Source organism: Xyrauchen texanus, chromosome 24, assembly GCF_025860055.1.
Source record: "Xyrauchen texanus isolate HMW12.3.18 chromosome 24, RBS_HiC_50CHRs, whole genome shotgun sequence".
Lineage (NCBI taxonomy): Eukaryota > Metazoa > Chordata > Actinopteri > Cypriniformes > Catostomidae > Xyrauchen > Xyrauchen texanus.
The window spans coordinates 30,530,211-30,556,736 of NC_068299.1; the positions used below are offsets into that span (position 1 = coordinate 30,530,211).

Sequence of the window (26,526 nt, forward strand, 5' to 3'; positions counted from 1 at the left end):
TTTGTGATCTACATCACTTGAAGCTGTTTGAAAAGTTTGGAGTGGGTCTGTGACTCTCTCCTCAGTCAGGCACAAGCTGCAGTGCTGGTCCTGCACATCATTATCAGAGTTTAATGTGATCTCATGTTACATTAAATGAGATCAAATGACTATTCGCAAGGAACGTTTTTGTTGACAAATATTTATTGTCGATAATGTTGACTAATCGTTTCAGCCCTAGTTTCAACACTGATTTATTTTTTTTATAAATTCTTACTGAATATTTTTGTCTTATTTTCTGATAAAAATATGTAAACATCCTTAAAACAAGAAAAAATTTACACGAGAAGCAGAATGACAGAAGATATTACAACCTAGTCTCATAGAATACATGTTCCTATAACTACGTTTTTGCAAACTGACTTTTACGTGCATCGTTCTTCGCTTCGTAGCAGTTTCCTGGTGTAATTAACACTAGAGGTGCCACAACAACTGTGCGTTTTATTCACTTTTACACAAATCACAAGTACAATGTGTGATGACTTTATTAAAACTTATTTATCACTCTATTGCTCACACACCTCTATGTTATGATATTGAAACACTTTTTTACTATAACGCATCATTGGAAAAATTGCTTATTTTAATGCTTGCATTACAGACTTCCCTATATTTACAAACTTATTCCTTGATTATTTTGCGCAGTAGCCAAGCACGCAAGCTGGCATGTGAGATAAAAGTGACTCGAGATGATGTGGTTGCTTCAGAGAATTAGCTTTTTATTTCTCATTTTCTTTTTGGACACTATCGGTTAGGTTTAGGAGTTGGTATAGGGTAAAGGCCTTTGTCCACTAATATGGCGAAGAAAAACATTTGTTTATTAAAAAAGGTGATACAAAGGAAAATATGCCACGATATTCAGTATGTTATATTAGAGATATAAGAGAACTTCCTTAAGATTAAATGCCATGGCAAAATCTGCATTAATATGGAATAAATTATGAAGACAATCAATCAAAGATCAACTCAATCAGAGAGTTTTTAAAGGGTTTGTAAAACAGTGATGCAGCAATAAAAGTTATATATTAATAGATCCCATATGATAAATATGTTTCAGTTTTTAAGACATTTGATGCAAATTAACTACACATCCTCACTGCTGATTCTTCAGCATTTAATGTTGGTGGTCAGAACAGCTTTTGGTGCTTCACCTGTTGCACTGGTTTTGGTAGCTGCAACAGCTCCTGACACGTGATCCAAGGCTCACAATTTCATTGCCTGATGAAGAAAAAAAATATACACACTCACCATAAAAAAGCTTTGCCTTGTCCGCATGCGATTCAGCGCGAATGTTTGCTCCAGGTGAGAATGGCTCATTTGGAATACGTTTTTTTGATTCAAAATGTTGATCATAGTGAGAAATCGCGGTGAAAATTCACCTTTGGTGTGCAAAGGTCTATAGGATGTCTGTTTTGTGTCTACATCTCATTTGATTTGAGTTTAAAGTTTTAGGTTATGGATTTTAGATCACTATTGGTTAGGTTTAGGTTCAAGTTTTAGGTTAGGGAGGTATGTTCTACTTATTATAACCTCCATCTTAAATTCACCTTAAACACTTTGTCTGATTACGACACCATTTCACTCGCTTTTGGTGCCCCCCGCTGGACATTTTACTGGGAAACTGCATCAAGCAAAATGTAAAACATGCAGTTTCATTTTGCTAAATTGTTGCCACGGTCACGTAATGTTCATGAGATCAGGCTGAATTAAGTCTTGTTTTCAGAGAAAAAATATATAAAAAAGCTGTTTGGCAATGGGATAAGAAAAGTAAAAAAAATGTCTTGCCCCATTGGCAAATATGTAAAGAAAAATTATTGTTATAAGCATAAACCTTACAAAATGTTGTATTATAGTTTTGTAAATGTAAATGTATCTTGTTTTAAGAATGTTTAGATATTTTTACTGGAAAACAAGACAAAAAAATATTTTTCTGCAGTGAGGTGAAATACCTAGGTTTATGGTTTACCAGAATGTAGGGATGAGGAATATCGATACAGTGCTGCCTTGCAGCACTAAGTCAAATAAATATGTCAAATGAGGAAGCAAGCTAGATGGATTTATTTGAGGCTGGACAGAGAGTGATCAGTCCTGCTGTGTAGATTCACAGCTCTGATCACAGATTCCTGTTCCTATATCCTTTTACATTCATTTGAGCAGCAGCACTGTTGATGTTCTGTAAATTATTGAATCGGCTCTTATGAATATTGCACACAAGCTTTTTCACCTTTTCATTCCGCGTAAATTATTTAGTTTTTAGGGATGACACAACATTATGTTTTTTTCACCATGCAGAAGTTATGGAATGCTGTTGATATGTTGTAACCATATTCTTTGAAGGTTTTTGAGCCCACCACATTTTATGTAGCTACCTCTTCAACAAGACATCAACACTTTCATAGCATTGAATGCTTGTGAGGGATTGTGTACACAAGAAATGCCTCAGATACAAATATATATTTAACCCTTCATTGTTTTGTATTCAATTAAAAGGACAGTTCACCCAAAAATGAAAACTCTGTCATCATTTACTCATCTCAAACCTGTTTGATTTTCTTCCATGGAACTCGAAACGAGATGCAGACTGATTGACCTCTGTAAGTAAATGGTTACAGAACATTCTGCCAAACATCTCCAGGAATGAAAGTCATACAGGTTTGGAAGGACATGAGGATGAGTAAATGATGACAGAATTTTATTTTGGATTAAGGTCATTTTTAAGGTTCTGGCTGTTTATAGTTTTATCAAACACTTAATCTACACAATTCAATGAGCGATATAAAAAAGAGGGGAGGAGATAGACAATACAGAAATGAGACAACATTTTGAATAGTTGTTTGTAGGGCTGAAACGATTAGATAACTAAAGAATTTGTTGACAAAAATGTTCGTTGTCGACTAGTCGTTTAATCTCATTTAACGTAACATGAGATCCCATTAAACTCTAATGATGATGTGTGAGAGCAGCACTGCAGATTGCCGTTGACTGAGGAGAGGAAGAATTACAGAGCTCACAGTCCAGATGCACTCTTAACTTTGTAGATCGCAAAGTATGAGGGAATTATACAAAAATACCAAATAAGTAAATACAGAAGCACTCTCGTTGTGGAATAAAGCACCCCGGTGTTATATCTTTAATGCATCCTTTATTAAAGTTCAAATAATACGGAAGCAGATCATTTAAATAACCGCAAACTCTGAAACTGGCAAATTAGCGAAACTAGCAGTCAGCGCCTCTTCTATCAATTGCATGAATGTCCTGATCTAAGGGGGGGAGATTGAAACTGCACCCGGCTGAGATACACTCTGTCACGGGGACGCTCGTCAATCGAGCGCTTACGCTTAATGCAGCTAGATTATAACGTGATGGCTCACGACTTACTGAATATGTGTCACTGTGCATTTCTTATCGTGAAGAAAATTGCCAATTTGCAGCTTTATTAATAAGAGTTGGGCTGTTGATCGAGCGATAGTTTTTTCTTTTCCATTATTTATTTTTTTATCTATATATTTGTTTATTATTCTGAACATGACACCCCCCTTTTTGAAAAATGAAATTCATTTCTTGAAAAAACACAAATATTTCTAAATTAAATTTACATTTCAAACTAAACAAAAATATAATTAAAATAACAAAGTGGTCAAAAAAATCGTATACAACCAACTCCCCAAATCCAAACATTTTACCCCCTCCAACTTCTTCCACCGGCCTTTTTGCAGTGACTTAAAGATCAGGTGGAAATTACCACTACATTATATCATAAATACTATTGTAAATATTAACATAGTAATGATCATTGAAAAGTAAACCATGACCTCTAGATATTTGAACACAAATCTCATAAATTTTGTTTCATAAAATGGCAACAACATTGTCAGGGACATCATTTGATGTTCCACTATATTTTCTGAGTTGTGACATGAACTTTATTACCACCTGCTCATAGAACCTGCAAATTCAGGAACTGATTGTAGACTTTGCGCTGAGAGTAGAAATGCTTCTGAAACGTCTTAGTACAATGACCTATTTCTCAGGAAAATAGTAAATTGTGCTTTGCGCCACTTCATGAATGTAATGTATATCATTGCATGCTGCCTACAGTTTCACAGGCAGTATTTGGTGTAAACTGTTCAGTATGCAGTAAGCTGTACGAACGTATTCCAGTCGATTCCAAAGAAAGCCATACAGACCTTTACAGTTTATACTGCTACTATTAGTTGTATTCCATTTGTCTTTAATGGTATCAGCCATTTGTAAAATGCTCTCTGTGGTGGAACTGTTAAATAACTGTTCAACTCTTAACCATCTCTTATGTAAACTCTTTTCCATTATAGATTTAGCAGGGTTTATGTGAACAAGGTTTAAGCCCTTTAGTGTGAGTATGCAGTGCCTCTGTGCTGATGTGAAGAATACATCACTCTTGAACTTTCTCAGTCTGCTAGTTGTTCCCACCCAGTGTTGCAGAAGTAATGATAGGAGGGATGGAATGCCTTATTCTCTTCTGTTGTTCTTTCGGGTGCCACTACACCATGTTAGTTCATTCAACTATTTTACTGTGCTTTCTCAACTCATCAGCATAGAGGCAATACCTAAAATCAAGGTACGTAGATCTCTTTTTGTGCCTCTTTGTGATCTTATGCTCAGCACACTACCATACCACTACTTTTACTATTTCTTCATTTTATATATATATATATATATATATATATATATATATATATATATATATATATATATATATATATGGGGCACAGTATACACTAAATAACTGGATGACCCACTACATAATCTGAAAAAAAAAAAAAGACTTTTACCAAAAACTCCACTGTCTATAGAACAACGTGTGACAGTGCCATAGTGTTTACACTTCGGGGAAAATCAACTTATGAGTTGCTGACTTATAGTTGCCTCTGCATTTTAAGCTGAGATAGGAGAAAGTATTTAAACATTGAAAAAAATTAATCACCTTCGCATTGTTTTTACACAAAATTGGATTAAAAATACCAAATAACCATTTTTATTTCAAAGATGTAACTGGATTACATGGACCAATTAAATGATGTTTTAACTGTTAAATACACTATTTACAGAGTCTCAAGTCAGATGAAGATCCTGGAAGCAACAAAGAGTCAACACACCACTATTTTGTGGCACAAGGTACATTATATTTCCAAATTTGGTGGAACAGTACCATTCATTTAGAAGGTTTGTGTAAAAATCAACATTTGGCTCTATTTCCATCTGATTTACATATACCCAAGGCCAGTTGAAGCTCTGGACTCAAGATGGCACAGAAAGTCCACAGCGCTCCCTCGATCCTCAGCTGAAAGTCACAGACGGACAGGTGAGGGCAGTGTGGGAGGAGCTGGGGGTTGGAGCCGGAGGATCATTAAACCGTGAGGAGTTGTCACTTGTTTGTGACCACATCGGCCTCAAGGACTTACAATCAGAGGTACAGTCATGTAACATTCTGTACTGATAAATATTCACATTAACCATGAAGGAAATCAAGGCTTGTTAGAATATCATACTAACATACTACTCTTGCTTTTTCTGCAGTATATAGTATGTGTACAGTAGACAGTGTGCAAATTATTTTCGGTATACTTAGAACGGATATATGGGATGACCTACTACTTTCGCTGAAATTAGTGGTATACAGAAAAGCACACAGTCCAGTGTAAGAATAAAGCAATTATAGACACTATTTTTAACATCTATTTGAGATCATTTTTGATCGGATTTCCAAGATGAAGATTTATGAAATAATGTATACAGTTTTTTTTACATAGTAGACAGTATACAGAGGAGTATTCAACAAATAGTAAGCAAGTATTCCATTCTGACCTGAGCCACTCTGTTCTGCTTGTTTGCTACTTACTAACATATTTTTGTTTCACATCATTGTGTCTGTGAGGAGTTAGATAGTCTCTTCAGGAAACTGGACAAAGATCAGGACGGGAGATTAAGTCTCAGTGAGTTACAGAGCGGTTTGTTCAGACCACACTTTCATGCTGCACCCCTCTCTACCTCCACCCCAACCCAACCCAAACCTCAGCGGTCCATCTGCAAGGTCAGGATCAACTCTTATGGTCATTTAAAAAATCTGCATTCATTTCAATATTATCCAAAGCGAAAACAGCTTTGCTGACTCTTCTGTACATGCATATGAAGTTTATATACACTACCAGTCAAAAGTTTGGTAGCACTTGACTGAATTTGTGTTTCTCATGACGATCTTAGGGAACTAAAGGATAGTTCACCCAAAAAAATGGACATTCTCTCATCATTTACTCACCCTCATGCAATCCCTTGTATGGCTTTTTTCTTCCACAGAACACAAATGAAGATTTTATATGAAAATGTCAGCTCTGAAGGCCCATACAATGCAAGTGAATGGGTGCCAGAACTTTGAAGGCCGATAAATTAGATAAAAGCAGCATAAAAGTAATTCATAAGACTCAAGGGGTCATGTCTTACAAAGCAATATAATAGGTGTGGGTGAGAAGAAGATCAATATTTAAGTTCTTTTTAATATAAATTCTCCTTTCTGCCCAGTAGGTGGTGATATGAGCAAAGAATGCAAATCATTAAAAACAAAAGAAAAAGAATTTAAAAGTGAAAATGGATATTTATAAAAATATTATGTGTTTTTCACCAACGTCTATCATATTGCTTCTATTGATGGAGTCTGGAGTAATATTGGTTACTTTTAAGTAGATTACGTTATGTGCTTTTTGAGCCTTCAAAGTTCTGGCCACCATTCACTTGCATTTAATGGACCTACAGAGATTAAATATTCTTTTATTTTTGTTCAGTAGAAGAAAGAAAGTCATAGCACATCTTAGATAACATGAAGGTGAGTAAATGATGAGAGAATTTTCATTTTGGGTGAACTATTCTGTTAAACACTTTTTCATCTGAAAGTGTATGCGTAAATGCTTGATACTAATTTTGTAGATTAATATAAATAGTAATAAAGTATTTAAGTAAAAGAGTTAAAATGTTAATTCAAAATATATATATTAATTTAGAAGATGGACAGAGCATCCCAGGTTGCACCTCATGAAGTTGGCTGAGAGAATGCCCAGAGTGTGCAGAGCTCTATTCCAGGCTTAATCTAATCTGTAAAGGTGACTACAAAATAAAATATAAGATTTTAGAACCATTATTTAAAATTTTTGGTCACACAATTAAAAAAACATTTTTTATGTGCAAAATAGTTTTTGTAGCAGTGAGACTAAAGAGGTGGCTAAATTATTGCCTGACTGTCAAATAGGATTCATTTCAGAACTCCAAAGTCAGGTCAAGTTACTGAGGGCTGCAGAGACTGGAACCAATTAGCTAAATTGGGAAGGCGGAGCCTCTTTTATTGCTCTCCAGTTTTTAGCAAAGCACACTGTTTTTCTGTGCTATGGCCAAACCTGCTCTCAACACTGAGGAGATGTACTGCACCACAGGCCTCATACCTGCATGCAGTGTTTTTATATGGGAACGTAAAGACAGTTTGGAGTCCTTTAGTGATGTCATTTCTGAGGTAAATCACCAACAACAGGAATTTATCTAAAGTGCAACCAGGCAAACAAAGTAAAACCTTGAAGAAGAAAGAAAAATGCAGTGCAGATGTTCTCAATTAGAGAGTTAGTTTATGCAAAAAGGAAAATTGTCATAATTTACTCACCCTTGTGTCGTTCCAAACCCCTAGGACTTTCTGTATTTCTATAGTCTGTGAAACAGAAGAGAAATTATGAAGGCACTGCTCTTTCCTATACATTGGAAGTGAATGGAACTAATCTGTCAGTCTCTAAAATATTGCTTAACATTTGTGAATTTTCATTTTTAGGGGAACTCTTCCTTAAACGATTCTTTAAGAATGCTGTTTGTCAAATTTAGACTCTAAAGATCAGGCAAGATCCGTGGACCTTTAAAGAGGGAAAAAAATTATAATTTTGAATGTTCAGTGGTTGATGATAAATACTGAGTTGCATCTCGGTGACTGGAACTAAAATAAGGATAAGCTAGTTTAAGGATTACATCATGAGAAGGATGTTTATTAGTGGTCAGTGCAATATTTTTGTTCTTGATTTGAGACTAAAGCTCTGGCATTTCAAGGACCATATTGTTCAGTGTGTGGAGGGACTGTGAGATCAAATTTCTCAATCTTTTTTCTTCGCTGATTTTGGAGGAGAACTGACTTAACTGGATAATTCATGTATTTTTCTGATGTTGCTTCCTCTGCTCTCTCAGGCCCTTGAGGAGCGTGTGGTACGTTCCACCTCCCCTTCGTTTCTCTCAGCTACTGTGGGTCAGAGGCTGTTGACCCGGCTGGATGATGGATCGGGATGCACATTCCCAGAGACAGTCATCACCCTCTGGACAGAGGAGGGCATTCACAACAGCATGGACATTCTCCAGGTAATGGAGCACTTCGATTTTACTACTTGGGATCAGTGGCAAAACTTTGGTCCATAGGGCCCCAGTGCAAATAATTTTCAACCTGTCGAGTGGGGGGGGAGGGGGGGTTGATGCATATCGCAGTCCCCCTTCATCATATCACGGCCCACTTTGGCATACAGCATCCCCATTTTGCGGCACTGGTTTCCAAGTCCGCCTCTGCTTTTGGGCCTGCATCTCTCCCCAGGCCCTAGTGTGGCTGCACACCCTGCACTGCCGGTAGTTACGCCACTGCATAGAATGATGTGGATCCCTAAACCAAAGTATTCCAGTTTGGCTCATAGCTTGTCCTGCACTGTTTTAAAAGCAATAAGACTTTTTTTTTTTTTTTTTTAAAGTGTTTTTGTTTTACCCTAGCTGATAAATTGATACATGTCTGCATGAAAATTGGATTACTGTTTTTGTGTAAACCATTAAATGAATTTCATGAGTTATTTTGCATTGTGAACCTGTGTACAGACTCTGGACTTTTCTCTGGAGGAGCGTTTGGGTCTAGCTGAACTCACTCTGGCCCTGGACAATGAGCTGCTGGTCAGCGGAAATGGCGTCCATCAGGCTGCTCTGGTCTCCTACAAGAATGAGATAAACTACTTACAGTGAGGGTTGTTCATGTCTCACTGACTGTGTCTTTACTGTCAAATGAGGATGGTTGAACTTTAGTGGATTAATTGATGTCTCTATCACTTGGGAGGTGATATAATGTTAAACAGTGTTCTTTATATGGCATAATTCTTGTAGTAGAAACCATTCCATGGAAGATTTCACCCAAAAATGAAATTTCTATCATTTACTCACCCTCATTTTGTTCTTTCTTCAGTGGAACACCAAAGGGAAATTAAGAATTTCCTGGGTACTCTTTTCCATATAATCATATAGATCTGTGCAGCTCCAAAATGACAGAAAAGCACCATAAAAGTGGTCCATAAATGCAACTTGACTGAAGCTTTCAGAAAAATATGTTTCTGTTAGACACATGCAGAGACATGTGAGAACAGGACTGGGAATTGATACAGATTCCAGTTTCCATTCAATTTTGATTCACAAGCTTTCCATATAAATTCTTATGGGTTAATTTCAGTTATAATGTTCCTTTTACATATTAAAGAAATTCTCTCCCAGCTAATGCTGTTTATTATACAGATATCAAATTACATTATGAAAATATTATTTTAATCATACTTTTAGTTTTTCATAATTTTGGTCCCATTTTAGCCTTTTTAAAAATGAACAAAGCCATATATTCCATCAAAATATATATTATATTGAATATGTTATGTTTGTTTAATTGCATAGTTTGTACTATTTACAGGTATTTACATTGATTTGTTGAATACAAGCTGAATTCCGGTGCTGTCTCTTTTAGAAAACCGGCTGTTCTGTAAAGGGCGTCTGTAAATGAGTGCATGTTAACGAGAGACTTGAATGGCTTTACCTCATCCATGCAATGGGTGAATTAGAATTAAATGGCTGTTTTTGATCAACATCTGACTGTAAAGAACTGAAAGGGAATTAAGAGAACTTATTCAATGACGTATAGTTTACGTGGAAATTTGGTTGCAAATGGGAGCGATCTCTCATTTAAGTAGAGGGTTGTGCATGGCGTATAAGATTGGTTTTGGGATTTATTAATTGATTTTGAGATCACCCAAGATCGCGACTGCATTAGAAAATACTCAACCCTGTTTGAGAACAACTGGTGTTTGGTGTTTGTGCCATTTTGATCCAATTTATTTCGGAGCTTCAGCAGGGAGCAAGATTATCAGTGAATAATGTCTTCAATGTGGGTCTGTTCCTCAAACAAAGCCATTGTATGCCTTTTAGAAGAATATAATGTACAAGTCAACTATATGGTGCAATTTTTTTTGTCTCTTTTGATCTTGTTGGTCTTATTTAACTTTCATTTTATGGAAAAGAACTGCTTGGATTTTCTGAAATTCAGATGAAAAAGATTGATGATAGGATTTCATTTTTGGATGAACAATCCCTTTAAAAAGTTTTACTTGTGACAAAAGATACATCAGAATGAATTCTCCTCTTTATTGTGTGGTGGTTTTGTGATCCAACTTTTAGAGTCCTGGCAGACCAGGCCTGTCAGGAGAGGGACAAGGTCAAGGCTGACCTGGAACTGGCTGACCGCCGCAACCTGCAGCTGGTCCGAGAGGTGGATGATCGCCATGCCACCATAGAGTCTCTTAATGAATCTAAAATCAAGTAAGGCTTTTGTGTTCTAGTCCATATATGATCAACTTTCTGGAAGCTGTGTGTGCAGGTATTATACCTGTTCTTGTCTCTTCCATTGATGCAGAGGTCTGGAGCAGGAGTTTCGGGGTAAGCTTGCAGCACTGAGGAGTGATTTGGAGTATGAGAGCGAGGTGCTTCTAGAGCAGGTAGAGGAGGAACGGGAGAGGCTCCGAGAGGAGCTGCAGCTGCTCAGGGCTCAGGATGCAAGCCTACAGGAGGACGTTTGCACTGCTGCCAAGGTAACAACTGATATCACTATTATTCAGGGTTCCCCAGTAATGAAAAATCTGGAAATATTAGGGGATTATTTTGATTTCCAGGCCTGGGAAAGTCATGTAAATTTCGATACTGAATATACATTTTTGTAGTTATGCTCTAAAACATTCCATGGGTAATTGCTCTTAAAGGGATAGATCACCCAAAAATGAAAATTCTCATGATTGACTCATGCTATCCCAGATGTGTATGATTTTCTTTCTTCTGAACACAAATGAAGATTTTTAGAAGAAGTGAATGGATGCCAAAAATGTCAAGTTCCAAAACCTATGTAAGGGGAAACATAAAAGTTCTCCAGACGACTCCAATGGTAAAAGCAATGTCTTCTGAAGCGATATGATTGGTGTGGGTGAGAAACGGATCAATATTTAAGTCCTTTCTTTTTTTCTATAATTTCTCCTCCTCTGTCAATCTCCACATCAGTTTCACTTTCCCATTCTTCTGATTTTGGTGATTTATAGTCTTGACTCATATTGCCCCCTACTGGGCAGAGAGGAGAATTTATGATAAAAATGACTTTAATATTGATCTGTTTCTCACCCACACCTATCATTGTGTCTGAACATGTGGATTAAACCACTGGAGTCTTAATTACTTTTATGATGCCATTATGTGGGTTTAGCAGCTTAAAATTTTTGCCCTACTTTAGAGCATTTATGTTTGCTATGATCTTAAAAACCTTTTTGATCTAAAGACTTGTGCTTAAATGCTTGACATTAGTATGGAGACGAATGCTTGTGTATGAATTTATTTTGAGTTGGGATTAGCCTGAAGGAATGTGTAGTGGAGGAAAAGCAGTCAACTGGGCCTGGGACAATGGGTATCTATCTTCTCTATCTCTCAAAAACATTCAGGCTTGTAATTTAAAATTTCATACCTTGATTTGAAATTAAAAGCTTTAGTATTAATTTAAACGACTAATTTTATCTAATTTAATACACCATCCAATAAAAAAATGTGAGCAATTGGAAAATGAGTAGATGGTATGCACTAATTTGTACTTTCTTGCAGCATAAGACACAGACATATTTGGTGTTCTAGTGTGCTTTTATTGAACTTCAAGTGAAATGCTGTGTGTTCATGTTATCTCTGCCAGCAAATCCTAATATATATATTATATTGTGGAGTGATTTAAGTGTTTACATTTTCAAGTAATTTGATAATTATTGATATTGTATTAATCTTTAAATTATATAATAATTTTAGGTTTATTCATATTTTATGGCCAGTGTGGGAAAATGATTGTGAAAATTAAAGTGTCTTTAAACAAATGCAAGACTGCCAAAAATGTATTTCTTGCAAAAAATGATCATAAATGGCTTTTTTTGTAAATTTATAAAATAAAACATTGTCTCAGAAGTGCACTGTAAATTTGGAGTGAGATACTGGGGGAGTGACTGTCACCAGCTGATTGGTCCAGTATCTGGATGAGCTCTCTGATTGGGAACATAACCTGCCCCGGAGCAGGCTAGCTGATTAGTTTGTTACTATGGCGAGGAACCCAGATGAAAGCCCTATACACTTGTACTGCAAATTCAGAGTTCACTTAAACTTAAGTTTAAACTTATCAAGCTAGTTGTGTGTTTCTTTGAGCATGTCCGTGTGTGTTTCTTTGAGCATGTCTGTGTGGTATCAGGTTAAATAACTCTAGCTCTGTTACAGGAGAACAGTCGTTTGGAGGAGGAGGTCCATCTTCTGAAGGAAAAGCTCTCTGAAGCAGAGAGCACCATCTCTAAACTAGAGAAAGATCTAGACCACCTGCTGCAGGACAAGGTGACATCTATGGGTATCTGTTTTCAGTTTGCTTTTAATGCTTTCATTCCCTACTGATAACCGATCTATGCTTGTGTTAATGAACAGTATGATGGCCTTGATCCAAATGGCACAGGACTGCTAAATCAAGAAGAGCACTTCTCAGAGATCATTAAGGAGTTCGAGCAGAAGTGCAGGGTATGAGTGAGTCTACATGTATGTGTTTGGCATGTTGGTAGATATTTTACTTTAAGTGAAAGTTTAGGACAGTCAAGTCATTATGACCAGTGCTTGCTCTGAGAAATAAAGCATTGCATCAAAGTGTGCAGCTTTTCTGCTTTAGAGAGTTGTGATTTTGACTTCAAAAATGGCAAGTGATCTGGCTTACGATTTTTCATAATTTTACATTTAAAGTAGGCATATATGAAGTAGACATATCTAGGGACCAGATTATCACATCAACATAGAGGTGGAATATTTTCACTGGGACCAGGAAGCAACCACCCTAGCAACCCCTTACCAATGCCCTAGCAACCACCAATAATACCCTAGCAGCACAGTAACTGTACATGCTAAAAACCATTCTTAACACCTCAGCAACGCATTGGCAACCACCCACAACACTGTAGTGTCATTACAGTGAATGACAAGTACTAAAAAAAAAAAAAAAAAAAGGTGTTTATAAGTTAAAGCATTATGGTGGAGTGTTGGGGAAACCTGTTATTAATTTTCATCTAATTAAATGGTTTTGCGATTGTATACTTATACATTTGCGAAGTTTTATTTATCTTTTGTGAGTATTTAAAAGCAGAAAGTTTTACCCCCCCCGAAATACAGGAGCTGCAAGACAGGAACGATGAGTTGCATTCAGAGCTGGAGTTGAAGTCTCGGGGCTCAGGGATTAGAACCAAACAATCAAGGGACAGCCTCTCTGGTCATACCTGGTCCAGCCAAAGAGCTTTAACCACTGAATCAGATTCTGGTAAATGTACCTGTATCTTGCATTAAAAGTTATTTTAACTGTAAATTCCACTCTTTCCTATTTTTCAAGATTTCGCACACTATACTTGTCTTGATCTACCTTCCCTTCTATAGTCAATGCTTAACATTTGAATTGGCTTTTCCTATCTGTTTTGTTCTGTAGATGATCCTGAAATGAAGAGTGGTACATCTCCTCAGGTCAGAAAAAAGCTCCAGGTCACTAACAAAAGTGGTGAGGAATTATGAAAGACATTAGTTCTTATTTTCCTATATTATTCTCATGAAAATTGGTTCCTGTTAGCTTTTGCATGTCTTTGCAGCCTTTGGTTCCTTGGAAAGTTTGGCTCCCCCTGTGAGCATTGAGACCGAACTTGCCATGGAGAAGCTGAAAGAAAGATACGTGCAGGAAGTTCAAGATTTGAAAATCCAGCTGGAGTCTACGGTACTAGCATAACATGTAAACACTTGGAAGTGCTCCTAGGTGTGTACTTGCCACGGGCACTACTAGTAATTGGCACCAAAAATCATGGTAAATTCATCATTATTATGCAGATGAGTGATCCCAGGGTGTACTGTATAATTTCTTCCGTTCACCGTCACTACATCTTCCCATTAAAGTCATTGGTGGCTGAGGCTGTCATTTGGGCTAACATCTCCTTTTGTGGTCCAATAATGAAAGTAATATAGGATTGGAACAACATAAGTGAGTGAATGATGACAATTGTAACTTTTGGGTTAACCACTGCTTTAATGTGTAAACAGGTGAACTTCTATGAGCGCAGTATGGAGATGATGCGGCTGCATATGGAGCTTGAGCAAAAGGACACCTCACAGAGCTTTAAGATTGAGATCAGTGAAATGGAAGACCAGAAATCCCAGGCAGATGAGCGGGCAAAGCAGATGCGACAGGCTTTGGAAAGCCTGGAAGCTGAGCTGAGGGGTAGGACTGCAGGAGTCTGGGATCCTGAGCAGGTGTGGTGCGTTCAACGCAAGCAGGCCGACCTGGAGCAGAACTACGATCGTGAGAACAGTAACCTCGTACTACGCCTCACCTCGGAGAAATATCAGCTGGAGGCAGAACTCAAGCTGAAGATGGACCAAGAATTGCTGCTTGTTCAGTAGGTACAGCTTTAACATATTCTGGATCTCAGAACTATCAGGTTAAGATCAGGGAATTTAGAGGTACAAAAGTACATCTTATCCACTTCAGATTAGACAAATGGGTAATAATCTAGGTCTTGATGCACCACTAAGAGTATTCCATATTAGATGGCAGACAAAGCTACCTTGTGAGAAGCCGAGTGGTATGTGTAAATCCTATAACGCAGTCCTTAGACTCCTATTCAATCTCGTAATGGAATCTAATGCAGAAACTGTTATCCATGAAGAAAAGTAAGAAATATAGTTTCTATTTGGGTGAATCAAAACGCATCCAGGGTAAGATTTCACCCCTCAATCAAAAGGAGGAAATCAAATCAAGCCAGTTTTAGGACCATTCAGATTTTTTTGCATTGTAATATTAGTTTCATATTCTCATTAACATAAAATGGAAAAAAATACAAATAATCAAATGATGGTATTTGTCACTTGTGCTGATTTAAAATAAGCATGATTTTAAAAAAATATATATATTTCAGTAATTGAGACACATTACGGTAATAAGAATTGAGGTTGGATATGCACTTTTGTTTGCACAGTGCAAAAATATTGGTCTTTAAAATAGAGGGGGGTTAATGACTTGTATAACTGTTCTGGACAGGTTTTGTGAGATTTGTCCACTTACAATTTTATTTTATGAGCATTCTTAATGAAGGAATACTCTACTCATGGATCTCCTTCATTATAACTAGGACAGTGACCCATGTACAAATCCTGCATTGCACATGACTTGATGAACCTGTTTAATTGTATGTTCTTTCTCATGACCAACATGCCTGTGTGCTAAAACTATATATTTTTTTTCCCCATTGGAAATTAAGTCATAGAAATGTTAGCTTGTTGCGGTGTCCCAGGGAGAAGGCAGTGCAGCAGTTATTGAAGGCACAGCGAGGCTCTGCATAGCCTGCTCCACCAGCTGAAGGAGCAGTCTGAACCACATCGCAGACAAGTTGGTGCTTGGGAGTCCCTGGTACAGGAGCTTGAACGGGAAGCACAGGGAGCATCTCCTCTGCTTTGGGATGAGGAACAGGCTTCAATCTGCCATAGGGTGGCACAGGAAAAGGGGGAAAAAACAGGGGACCACCAGGAGGAAATCAGGCAGCTGAGAGAACCCATCCAATTGATCAAGCTGACCTTGCATCTACGGCTAAGGAGTTGCTCGTCCAACAAAAATGGCTAGAAGATTAGCTGGAAGAGATGTGCATTCTGCTGGAAGACAACACTGTCTTCATGAAAGCCCAAGATGCCCTTTTCCAGCATTTGACCTCAAGAGCTGCATGCCAGAGGAAAATAAATGGAACTTTGAAATAAAAAAGAACAAAGGCTTGGCAATAAACCTAAGGTAGAGCAAAAGCTTAAAGTTGAACGAGAAAGGAGGCAAGAGCTTCTAAAGTAGAAGGAGCAAATGGAGAGGGATACTGCGAAAAGTGTCCAGGATAAGTTATCCCAGCTAGAGGAGAAACTTGTACAGGAAAAAGAGAATGAACGGGTGGTTCTTGATCAAATGTCCCAGTTGACGAAAGAGTTTGAGAACCTGAGCACTGAATCAGTGACTTGGCAGGAGATTGAAATGCAGGTCAGTAGTAGTCATCAATCCAATGCATTTTGTTGAACACAGCTGAGGGAACAAGGCAAAAAACTAGAAAAGCTTCGAGAAAACTTGTCAAACACATGAGCCATTGGAAAAACCGAGATGGAAGACCTTTCGAGCTAAAAGCTGTGGAAATGGAGCAAGACTGACTTGTAGAGGAGCTCAAGGGTCAATGCCGTGTCCTCAACCAGCTACAATTGCAGGTCAGTAGTCTCTGAGGAATGGGAGAAAATGAGCACAAAATGGAACAACCTTCAATGCTTGAATGGTCTTTTTGTATAGTGTAAGATTGCACTGCTCCAAACCCTTCTGAACTTGGAGCAAGAAGAGATGAGGCACCTCAAACAAGAGAACTCCAGTTACCGGCATCTTGCAGAACAGCCGGCATCTCCGATCATTGAAATGGAATAATTTAAAGTCAAAGAGAACATTGATAAATTTGCACTGGAACTGCAAAACAAAGACCACCAAATGTTAGAACTGAACTGCCAGCTTTAAGCCAAAGCCGAAGTGCTTGATTTGCTCTGGAACAAGGTTCAGCTAAAGATTAACCCGTTTTAAAAACCTCAGTGAACTCTAGTTCAGCTTTTGACCAACCAATTGGTGGACAAAGAGAGCTGTGCTCTCTGAGGGAAGAGGCTGACAATACCACAACCGGTTTCAGCAATCACTATTAGACTCCCAAGCAGAGCTTCATCAGATGGAGGCATTTGAAAGCAAGAATGCAATTTAAAGAACAACTTGATATGGAGGGACTTGTCTTTGCTTTAGAACTGGAGATGGACCCAGCCTATCCCCACAGGTTTGTGGTTATCTGGCTAGTAGATGACTGTCGACACAGACCAAAAAGACTAACCATTGCTGCATTGATTGAAATTTAATTTCCACCATATGGATGCCAAGAGTTGATTGCCTTAGAGGCGACGTCATCACCCACTAGTTTGTCCAAGAATGTTTGTCACAGAATGAGTTCATATCATTAACCATAGACATGTGCCTTGAATTTTCAGGCCTCATGCTACATCTCATTAACTGAATGAAACTTCATCACTGGCATGCATTATTCAAATCTAACTATGAATAACAGTAACATATTCTGATTAAAGTGTGTTCTTGCATCCTATTCATTTAATGTTTTGTTTGCCATTGTACTCTTTTTGCCTACTTTTTTTTTTTTTTTTTGAATGTTTGTCGAAAGATCTTGAAACATAACCTGTAATTGTTCCTGAAACTTTAATTATGCAGGTGATTTGTAATATATTGTTTTGGAGAACTGAACTTCTTTTGTTTCCTGACTCTAGGGCAAAACTTGATGTGTTCAACTCTGAAAATTGTGCACTGAAAGATCAGCTTGCCGTCTTACAGCAGGATGTCAAGTTGCTTGAAGATGAGGTGAACAAAAAGAGGTAAGTGAAAATTGGATGATTTCATTACTATGTATCTTGCGACATGCAGCCTTCTAGTTTTACCATTTCACTTCATATTTGCAGAAGAACAATTGAGGAGACTGAGAGCGACCATATGAAGCATCGAGAAGAGGAAGAAAGGCTTCACAAAGAGGCAAGATGGGCAACAAAGTACTTGGTTTTGTTTAGATATTTTAAGAGTGTGGATCTGGGATGTTTCGAAGACTGATATTTTCTATCCCCTACCCATAAACCTAACCCTCACAAAAACCATTAGATTTGAAGCGAAACATGATTTGGCCGATTTGTGGGCCTTTTTATTTTTCTAGTGAGGACCGCATAAAATGTCCTCACTAGTGGGATTTCACAAGTTTCTCCATATTAGTGAGGACATTTGGCACTCACAAATATAGTGAAACCTGTGTACACACACATTAGCCAAAACATTATGACCATTCATGGGTGAAGCGAATGACATTGATCATCGGACTAGTTGAGGAGATGAGGGACAAACCAGCGACAGGGTGATGGGCACCCAATGCTCATCGACGTGTGGGCAACGAAGGCTATCCCATCTGGTCAGAATCAACAGAAGGTCTACTGTGGCACAAGACATGGAACATTTTCATTTGGTTACAGGAGGAATGTGTTACAACACACAGTGCATCGCACACTGCTGCGTAGCCGCAGACCGGTCAGAGTACCCATGATGACCCCTGTCCACCGTCGAAAGCGCATACAATGGGCATTTGAGCATTGGAACTGGACCTTGGAGCAGTGGAAAGGTCTCCTGGTTCGATAAGTCGTGCTTTCTTTTAAATCACGTGGATGTGCCCCGTGTTCACTGTTTACTTGGGGAAGTGATGGCACAAGGATGCACTGTGGGAAGACAACAAGCCGGTGGAGGGCGTGTGATACTCTTGACAATATTCTGCTGGGAAATCCTGGGTCCGGCCATTCATGTGGATGTCAATTTGATATGTGCCACCTACCTACATTGTTGCAGATAGGATATACCCCTTCATAGCAATGGTATTCCTTGATGGCAGTGGCCTCTGCCACACTGCACACATTGTTGGGAATGGTTGGAGGAACATGACTAAGAGTTCAAGGTGTTGTCCTGGCCTCCAAATTCCCCAGATCTCAATTCAATTGAGCATCCGTGGAATGTTCTGGACCAACAAGTCCAAACCACGACAGCTCCACCTTGCAGCTTGAAGGATCTGCTGCTAATGTCTTGGTGCCAGATACCACAGGACACCTTCAGGGGTCTTGTAGAGTACATGCCTCAGCGGGTCGGTGCTGTTTTGGCCGGCACTCGGAGGACCAACAGCATGTTATGCAGGTGGTCATAATAGCCGCATTTCCACCATCGGGCTGAACCGGTCATCACAAAACTGATCCGGGTCAGCTGGTGTGATCAAGGTTTCTTTTTCCACTATGGTACATAACTGATCCATCTTTTACCGATGGTAAACATTAGACGATCGCATATTCCAGTTTTTAGGACTGCTTTTTACCCTTGTTTTGCTTAAAAATGGCAAAGACACTATGTCGCAAAAAGGCAAGTAAAGAGAATCTGGCGTGAGGTTTACCACCTGACATGAACGTGCAGAAAGGATATTTATTGTCAAAATATTATAAGTATTAAATGAAAATATTGAATTGGAATATATTGATGTATTGAGTTTAAATGAGCTTGTAATGTACTTCCGTGATGGAAAAAGGTGTTTAAATAAATGTAGTTTAAAATACTAGTTAATCTATCATAAATACTTGAAACACTAAACGAGTTGCCACTTACTAAAGCCATTCTACCAGCACGGTGGAGCTAACAGTGCTGAGAATTCCGGGCCAACGTGCTCTAGTGGAAATGCTGCCATAGCACTGAAGGGCCAGTGGTGGCTCCGTGGTTAAGGCTCTGGGTTACTGACCGAAAAGTTTGGGGGTTCAAGATACCACTGTTAGGGCTCTTGAGCAAGGCCCTCGGCCCTATCTGCTCCAGGGGCGCCGTTTCATGGCTGACCCTGCGCTCTGACCCCAGCTTAGTTGGGATATGCGAAAAGAACTGCATTTCATTGGCTCTGTACCTGTACTCTGCACAATGACAACAAAGTTGAATCTTAATCTTAATAACCATTCTTGTGTGTGCGAGGGCGTGCAATAAATGAGCATAACTGTCATGGAAAAAAATAGGCCCCAAAATGTTTTTTTTTCTGTAAGAAAATAATTATATTTGGTTCCTTTTTGATTTGCATAAAATACGGCCTGTGTGTTAGTTTTCATGAGAATTGCCCAATTACTACTTCCTGTCCCCTTATCAATTTTTCTTTCAAAATAGAATTCCAAATGTCGAGAAGAGATCCTTGATCTCAGTGCAAGAAACCTGAAGCTTAGCAGCGAGAATGCTGAACTGAGCTCCCGGCTCTGTAATGATCAAAGAGCGCTCCAGACGCTGACTGACAGGCTAACACAGTTGTGTCAGGACAATAAGACAGCTGCCTCTCACAGACAGCTGCAGCAAACTCTACATAAAGAGGAGAGTGAGACACTACAGCTCCAGGAACCATGGCAGAAAGTGAGTGAGCTTCTAGAGAGGGAACTTAAAAATGCCAAAGAGAAGGTATGGTTGCATATATGCCCAACAGCCACAACATTAAAACCACTTGCCTAATGTTGTTTAGGTCCCCCTTGTGCTGCCAAAATGGCGGCAACCTGCATTTTAGAATGACATCTCAGAATGCCATTCTTCTCACCACAATTGTAGAGCGGTTGTCTGCTTTACCGTAGTCTGTCAGTTCGAACCAGTCTGGCCATTCTCCTTTTGACCTCATCAACAAGGCATTTACATCCACAGAACTGCCGCTCGTTGGATGGTTTTTTGTTTTTGGCACAATTTGGAGTTAATTCTATAGACTGCTGTGCATGAAAATCCCAGGAGAGCAGCAGTTACAGAAATACTCAAACCAGCCCATCTGGCACCAACAATAATTGTTGGTGTCAGATGGGCTGGTTTGAGTATTTCTGTAACTGCTGATGCGGAATGCCATTCTGAGATGTGGGGTGATGTTTTGGCGACATGAGGGGGACCTACACAATATTAGGCAGGTGGTTTTAATGTTGTGGCTGATCTGTGTATATACTGTATACTATAAAAATTTGTTTTGCAGTGTAGTTTAATGGTTACTTTTATTATTATTATTATTATTATTTATTTTTTTAGCTCCAGCATTTGACAGTAGTTGAGTCTGCATTGAATAGTAAGACTCTGAAAAACCAAAAACTAGAGAAGGACAAGGACTAGTTGAAGGATATAGCAGATAGAGACCAGAAGTTGAGCTGCTGAAGTTTCTTTAATGTAGCACTTTTCTGCTAGTGGATCTACTGGATATATATATATATATATATATATTATAATTAATGCTAAAACACAATCTGCATTTATTGTAGCTGGAAAAGCTTCAGGAATCTCTCAGCAACTCTAAAACCCAAATAGAACATCTCAACTCCCAGCTCTTGTCTATGTGGCAAGAAAAGGATTTTCACACCAAGGAGATGGCTACACACAAAAATATGCTGCAACAATCTCAGGAAAAGGTAGTTCTTTTGACATTGAATGATTTCAAAGAAACAAGTTAACAATGAAAGCAATTCATGACTATTGGTGTATAAACCCCAGGTCCAGGAGCTTGAAGACAACATGAATCAGCTGCGTGAAGAGAGAGAACAGTTACATCAGACCCACAGTCTTCAGGAGATGTGCAAGAGCTTGCGAGTACAGAATGAGGAGCTTCTTAAAAAGGTTAGTTAGGAAGCTATAAATGCTTTTTTGCAAAGCAATATTAGACATATTATTACTCAAGCCTCAATGTCAACTTTAATTTTATTCTTCGGTGGCTCAGCTGCAGACTCAGGAGCTGGAACTTCAGAGGCTGGTACATGAGTGCCACATTTTAAGGAACAAACAGGCAGAGCTAGAGAGTGCTAATCAAGAGGCAATCGAACAGGTTCGGAGATTCATTTTTGTCAAAAGGCCGTTCTGATAAAACATGTTTTCACTGCATGTGATCCATTAATCGGTGTTAACAATTTAAACTAACCAATAACTACGATTTTTGCAATTTGTTGTATTTTGTGGTTCAGACACTAAGGGCAGACAGCGCTCTGTCACTGATCCAGGCTCAGCATACATGTGAGGTGCAGGAGCTGCGAGAACAGGTGGGGTCTGGCACCCGGGAGCACCTGGCCCACCTGCAGACCCAACTGGCCGAGCAGCAGCGCAGGACGCGAGACCTAGAAGATCTGCTTCGATCTCAGGCCAAGCAAGCCAATGTTCAGTTGGGCCTTCTGCAGGTAGACTTGCTAAACTTCAAATTTAAAATCTGTGGGCCATATAACAGGAAGTGGACAAAGCAATGCATGCAAGGGCTTATGACACATTTTAGAATTGGATCTTTTTTATTTTCTACTTGATCAAATATTTAATGTGTTAACAATTTAAAAAACAAAAAAAAACAAAAAAAAAAACAAACAATAGGAGCAGTACAAGACATTGATGGGGAACATGCAGGAGCGCATGAATGAGGTCGAAACCATGTTGAAAAACACCCGCATGATGCTACAGGAGAAAGTCAGACAACGAAAAGAACAGGTAATATTAAACATAGTTGCAACCAAATTGAGGCTGTGATCGGAACGGGATACTACCTTACTCCTCGCCTAATACTGTGTATAATACAATGTATTAAGCTTTCTAAATATAAAAAAGACTGTATGATACTATCAATATTAGGCAACGATAAATGTTTCCAACTGTAATATTTAGCATTTTTGTCATATGACCCGTTCATGTCGCGCGTGTTAGTCTTAAGAGCGGTTATCTGAGTTACCATAGACTTAACGGTCCAGTTCAAACCAGTCAGGCCATTCTCTGTTGAGTGTGAAAATCCCAGTAGATCAGTAGTTAAAGAAATACTCAAACCAGCCTGTCTTGCACCAACAATCATGACATGGTCCAAATCAATGAGATGTTTTATCCCTGCTCTTATGGTTGATGTGAACATTAACTGAAGCTCCTGACCCATATCTGCATGAGTTTATGCACTACACTGCTGCCACACTGATTTAGATAATTGCATGAATGATTGTTGGTGCCAGACGGGCTGGTTTTAGTATTTCTGTAACCGCTGATCTCCTGGTATTTTCACACAACAGTCTCTAGAATTGACTCCAAATGGTACAAAAAACATCCAGTGAGCGGCAGTTCTGTGGATGGAAACACCTTGTTGATGAGAGCGGTCAACAGCGAATGGTCAGACCGGTTCAAACTGAAAAAGTCTACGGTATCTCAGAGAACCACTGTCCAATTGTGGTGAGAATAATGGCATGGGTTGGTGCTGTTTTGGCGGCATGAGGGGGGACTACACAATATTAGGCAGGTGGTTTTTGTGTTGGTCACAATGTGGCTGATCGGTGTATTGCAGAAACACAGTAGTTTGTTACTATGTTTGAAAGAGCATTATCGTATAATTCTATGACACAATCTAACCACTATTACTTGATCTATTTTATCTTCCCAATAGCTGGCCAAAAATGCCAAGTCAGATCTACTGCTGAAAGACCTCTATGTGGAGAACTCCCAGCTCATAAATGCGCTACAGGTGACCGAGCAAAGGCAGAAAAGTGCAGAGAAGAAATCCTTCCTCCTAGAGGAGAAAGTGATCGCCCTTAATAAACTGCTACGTAAAATTGCCACATCATCCCTCACTGCTTAAGAACAATTTCCCTTCATTCAATTCCAGTGCCTTTACCTGTTGCACTGGACCGTTAAGTCCAAACCTATTGCACTTTTGTGTTTTGGTGTGAAATAATTTTTGTAAAAGCAGGAAGCTATCCTAGTGTTAAATGGAAGGCACAAATAATGCAAGTCCTACATGTTTTATTTTCAACAGTGAAAAGACCTTAAAGCTTGGAACAACTTTAGAATTTGTCCTTTTGTAGAGTTAAATGAATAGTAGTGAACAAGATCTTTGCAGTATGAATAAGGTTGATTGTCAAGCACAGAACATTTTACAAGTTTACAAATTCCATTTGTTTGATTACTGTGATGTAGGATATAAACTGCAAGTGTTAACTGTTGGATCAAGTCAGGCTGTTAAGAAAAAACAGAAGCATTATAAGTTTAAATGCCTGATTAGGTGTGATTAACCAAAAGCACACTATTCATACAATGTATAGTTTTGAGAGAAATGCTTTCTTGAAATTGCAAATTTTCAGTCATGATGCACTAATGTCCCCTTTGCTATGAGCGGTCTGTAATGCGTACTGATTTGAGTAGTTATTTGATTTCTCAAATCAGTAATCTAAATTGATCAACTGAAGAAGAATAAACTGAAGACATGTACATCTTTTTCTTGGATGACATGCTCTATTACACCCTAGCGAATAAGCTGCTCACATTTCCATCTGGGAAAAAAGTCCTTTGAAAAAGAGACTAAATTAGGGGTAGAATGTGTTTAGCAGCATACAAAACATTCAGTGTAGGCTAATTTTATACATGCTGTTAAGAATATAATTACCTGGCTATTTTTCTTCAGAAAATAATCATTTAAAATTCTCCATGGACTTTTAGACAAGGCAACATCAGTCGCATGTTCCCATAGTTAGCAATACTAAATGGTTGAATCTCACAGAAAGGGAAATAAATTATCAAATTAAACTTTGCATTATTAAAGGAATATTTCACCCAAAAAAGAACATTCTCTCATCATTTACTCACCCTCATGCTATTTCAGATGTGAATGATTTACTACTTTAGAACGCACAGATTTTTGTATTTGTGACGAGCAGCAGCTGGTGGAGTTTCTGGTGCCCCATCGGGAGTACTTATGCAGGCTGTGTAATATGCGTATAGGGAGCAGCAGAACCGGTCAGTAATACTATTATTGAAGACCAACAATACCAAGAAATGCACTATGTAGTCAGGTGGTCCCAAACCACATCCTTCACAGTTTTAGTAATAAATGAATGGAGTTAATAAAATGTGTATACCTTTCCAGACTCATGATTTCTAAAAAATATAATTCTTCTATTTCTTTGATTATCTTCTTTATGTACATGTGTTTGTTTACATGTATTTTTACTTTTATTGTTTCTCACTTCACCTGTACTTTATGGCTCAGTGATTGTTTTCCTACATTGCTGGATCTGTGTGATTTTGTTCATCTTATTGAACATGTACACTGTTTGCCAAAGGTTTGGAATAATGTACAGATTTTGCTCTTATGGAAGGAAATTGGTACTTTTAGTCACCAAAGTGAAATTCAACTGATCACAATGTATATGCAGGACATTAAAAATTAGAAAAATATTAAATATTTTTTTCAAAACTTCTATTCAAAGAGTTCTCCTCACAAAATCCTCCATGTGCAGCAATGACGGCTTTGCAAGTCCTTGACATTCCAGCTGTCAGTTTGTCCAGATCCAGTCCACACTTCCTGTAGCACTTGCCATAGATGTGCTTTTTCTTTGCAATTCATCACATAAGTCCTGCACCCCTGAGTCTTCTCTTTACTGTTGTACAAACTGGTGTTGAGCAGGTAGAATTCAATGAAGCTGTCAGCTGAGCACATGTGAGGTGTCTATTTCTCAAACTAGAGACTCTGATGTACTTATCCTCTTGTTTAGTTGTACATCTGAACTTCCACATTAAATTAAATCGATTAATTATTTGCTAAATACAAAACCGCTGAGGCTACTTGAATGTCTCTGGACATTTTTTTTATATTTTATTGTGCATTTATGTGTGTTCTTTTTTAAGTAAATACGTCATTAAAACTATAAATTAATTCATTAAGAATGCATGTAGCCTATTGTGACCCTCCTCTTTAGTCACTTGTTTCCAGCGAGACGTGACGCAACAGACTGCTTTGTTAATGTCACCGCTTATGTCAACACGGAAGTGGTGGCAAAAACCATGCGTAAAAACTTCACTTTTATCGGATTACGTTGTTGAAAAATTATTCAGCGCGAGGGCTCCCATTGGCTGCTGTGGCTTCAAGATCATCAACAGAGCTGACTGGACTGAGATCATTTCAACTCACAACCTTGCAGCAAAAATGTATAGCGAATACGATTATGTTATTAACTCATGATAGTAATTGTATCGCTAAGCATATGTTTGTATTTATGATGGTTTTGTGTCGTACTTTAATTTAATCCACTAATCTATCAAATCTAACACAACAGTCAACGGGCTTTCTGACACCACTTTTTGCACATACGCTGACATTTTTGTGAACAAGATGATTGTTTTATGAACCTTATTCACAGTAGCACCATGTTTGACTTTGATAGACTTACCATCACTTCAATGGCATGCATGGTGTAAATCTGTAAAAAGCTCCTAGAGCACATCTGATTTTCCACAACTCCCTGTTGTCTGGAGTATTCTGTCTACTGAGTGTCCTTGAAAATATATTTTTTCAAAAACACTTTAAACTGCAGTACAGCCCATTGAAAATACCGTACGTCTATCCCGCACAGCCTCGTTGTCATTCTCGTCAAATTAAATATGCTGTGAATAACATTTATATATTTCTTTCTTGGCAGACACCTTTACCAAATACTTTA

General features: G+C 38.4%; 1 protein-coding gene across 2 annotated transcripts in view; it reads left to right on the forward strand.

Annotated features, from left to right (window-relative positions):
• The window catches only part of LOC127617463 (ninein-like protein), a 42,762-nt gene extending 17,122 nt beyond the window's left edge, over positions 1-25,640 (forward strand). Inside the window, exons 1-23 of one of the 2 annotated variants that reach the window (XM_052089436.1) lie at positions 3,918-4,636; positions 5,127-5,193; positions 5,298-5,488; positions 5,954-6,109; positions 8,284-8,451; positions 8,950-9,086; positions 10,561-10,701; positions 10,796-10,970; positions 12,670-12,780; positions 12,868-12,957; positions 13,597-13,741; positions 13,904-13,972; positions 14,061-14,182; positions 14,503-14,858; positions 17,791-17,895; positions 17,980-18,049; positions 20,237-20,473; positions 21,346-21,492; positions 21,575-21,697; positions 21,798-21,902; positions 22,039-22,248; positions 22,433-22,546; positions 23,478-25,640. In XM_052089436.1, coding sequence (XP_051945396.1) covers positions 4,418-4,636; positions 5,127-5,193; positions 5,298-5,488; positions 5,954-6,109; positions 8,284-8,451; positions 8,950-9,086; positions 10,561-10,701; positions 10,796-10,970; positions 12,670-12,780; positions 12,868-12,957; positions 13,597-13,741; positions 13,904-13,972; positions 14,061-14,182; positions 14,503-14,858; positions 17,791-17,895; positions 17,980-18,049; positions 20,237-20,473; positions 21,346-21,492; positions 21,575-21,697; positions 21,798-21,902; positions 22,039-22,248; positions 22,433-22,546; positions 23,478-23,669 — 3,450 coding nt within the window. In that variant the 5' untranslated portion in view covers positions 3,918-4,417 and the 3' untranslated portion in view covers positions 23,670-25,640. Of the gene's footprint in view, positions 1-3,917; positions 4,637-5,126; positions 5,194-5,297; positions 5,489-5,953; positions 6,110-8,283; positions 8,452-8,949; positions 9,087-10,560; positions 10,702-10,795; positions 10,971-12,669; positions 12,781-12,867; positions 12,958-13,596; positions 13,742-13,903; positions 13,973-14,060; positions 14,183-14,502; positions 14,859-17,790; positions 17,896-17,979; positions 18,050-20,236; positions 20,474-21,345; positions 21,493-21,574; positions 21,698-21,797; positions 21,903-22,038; positions 22,249-22,432; positions 22,547-23,477 lie in introns of those variants that run through there. The other variant, XM_052089435.1, reaches the window with a different exon arrangement.
• The last annotated feature ends 886 nt before the right edge of the window (positions 25,641-26,526 follow it).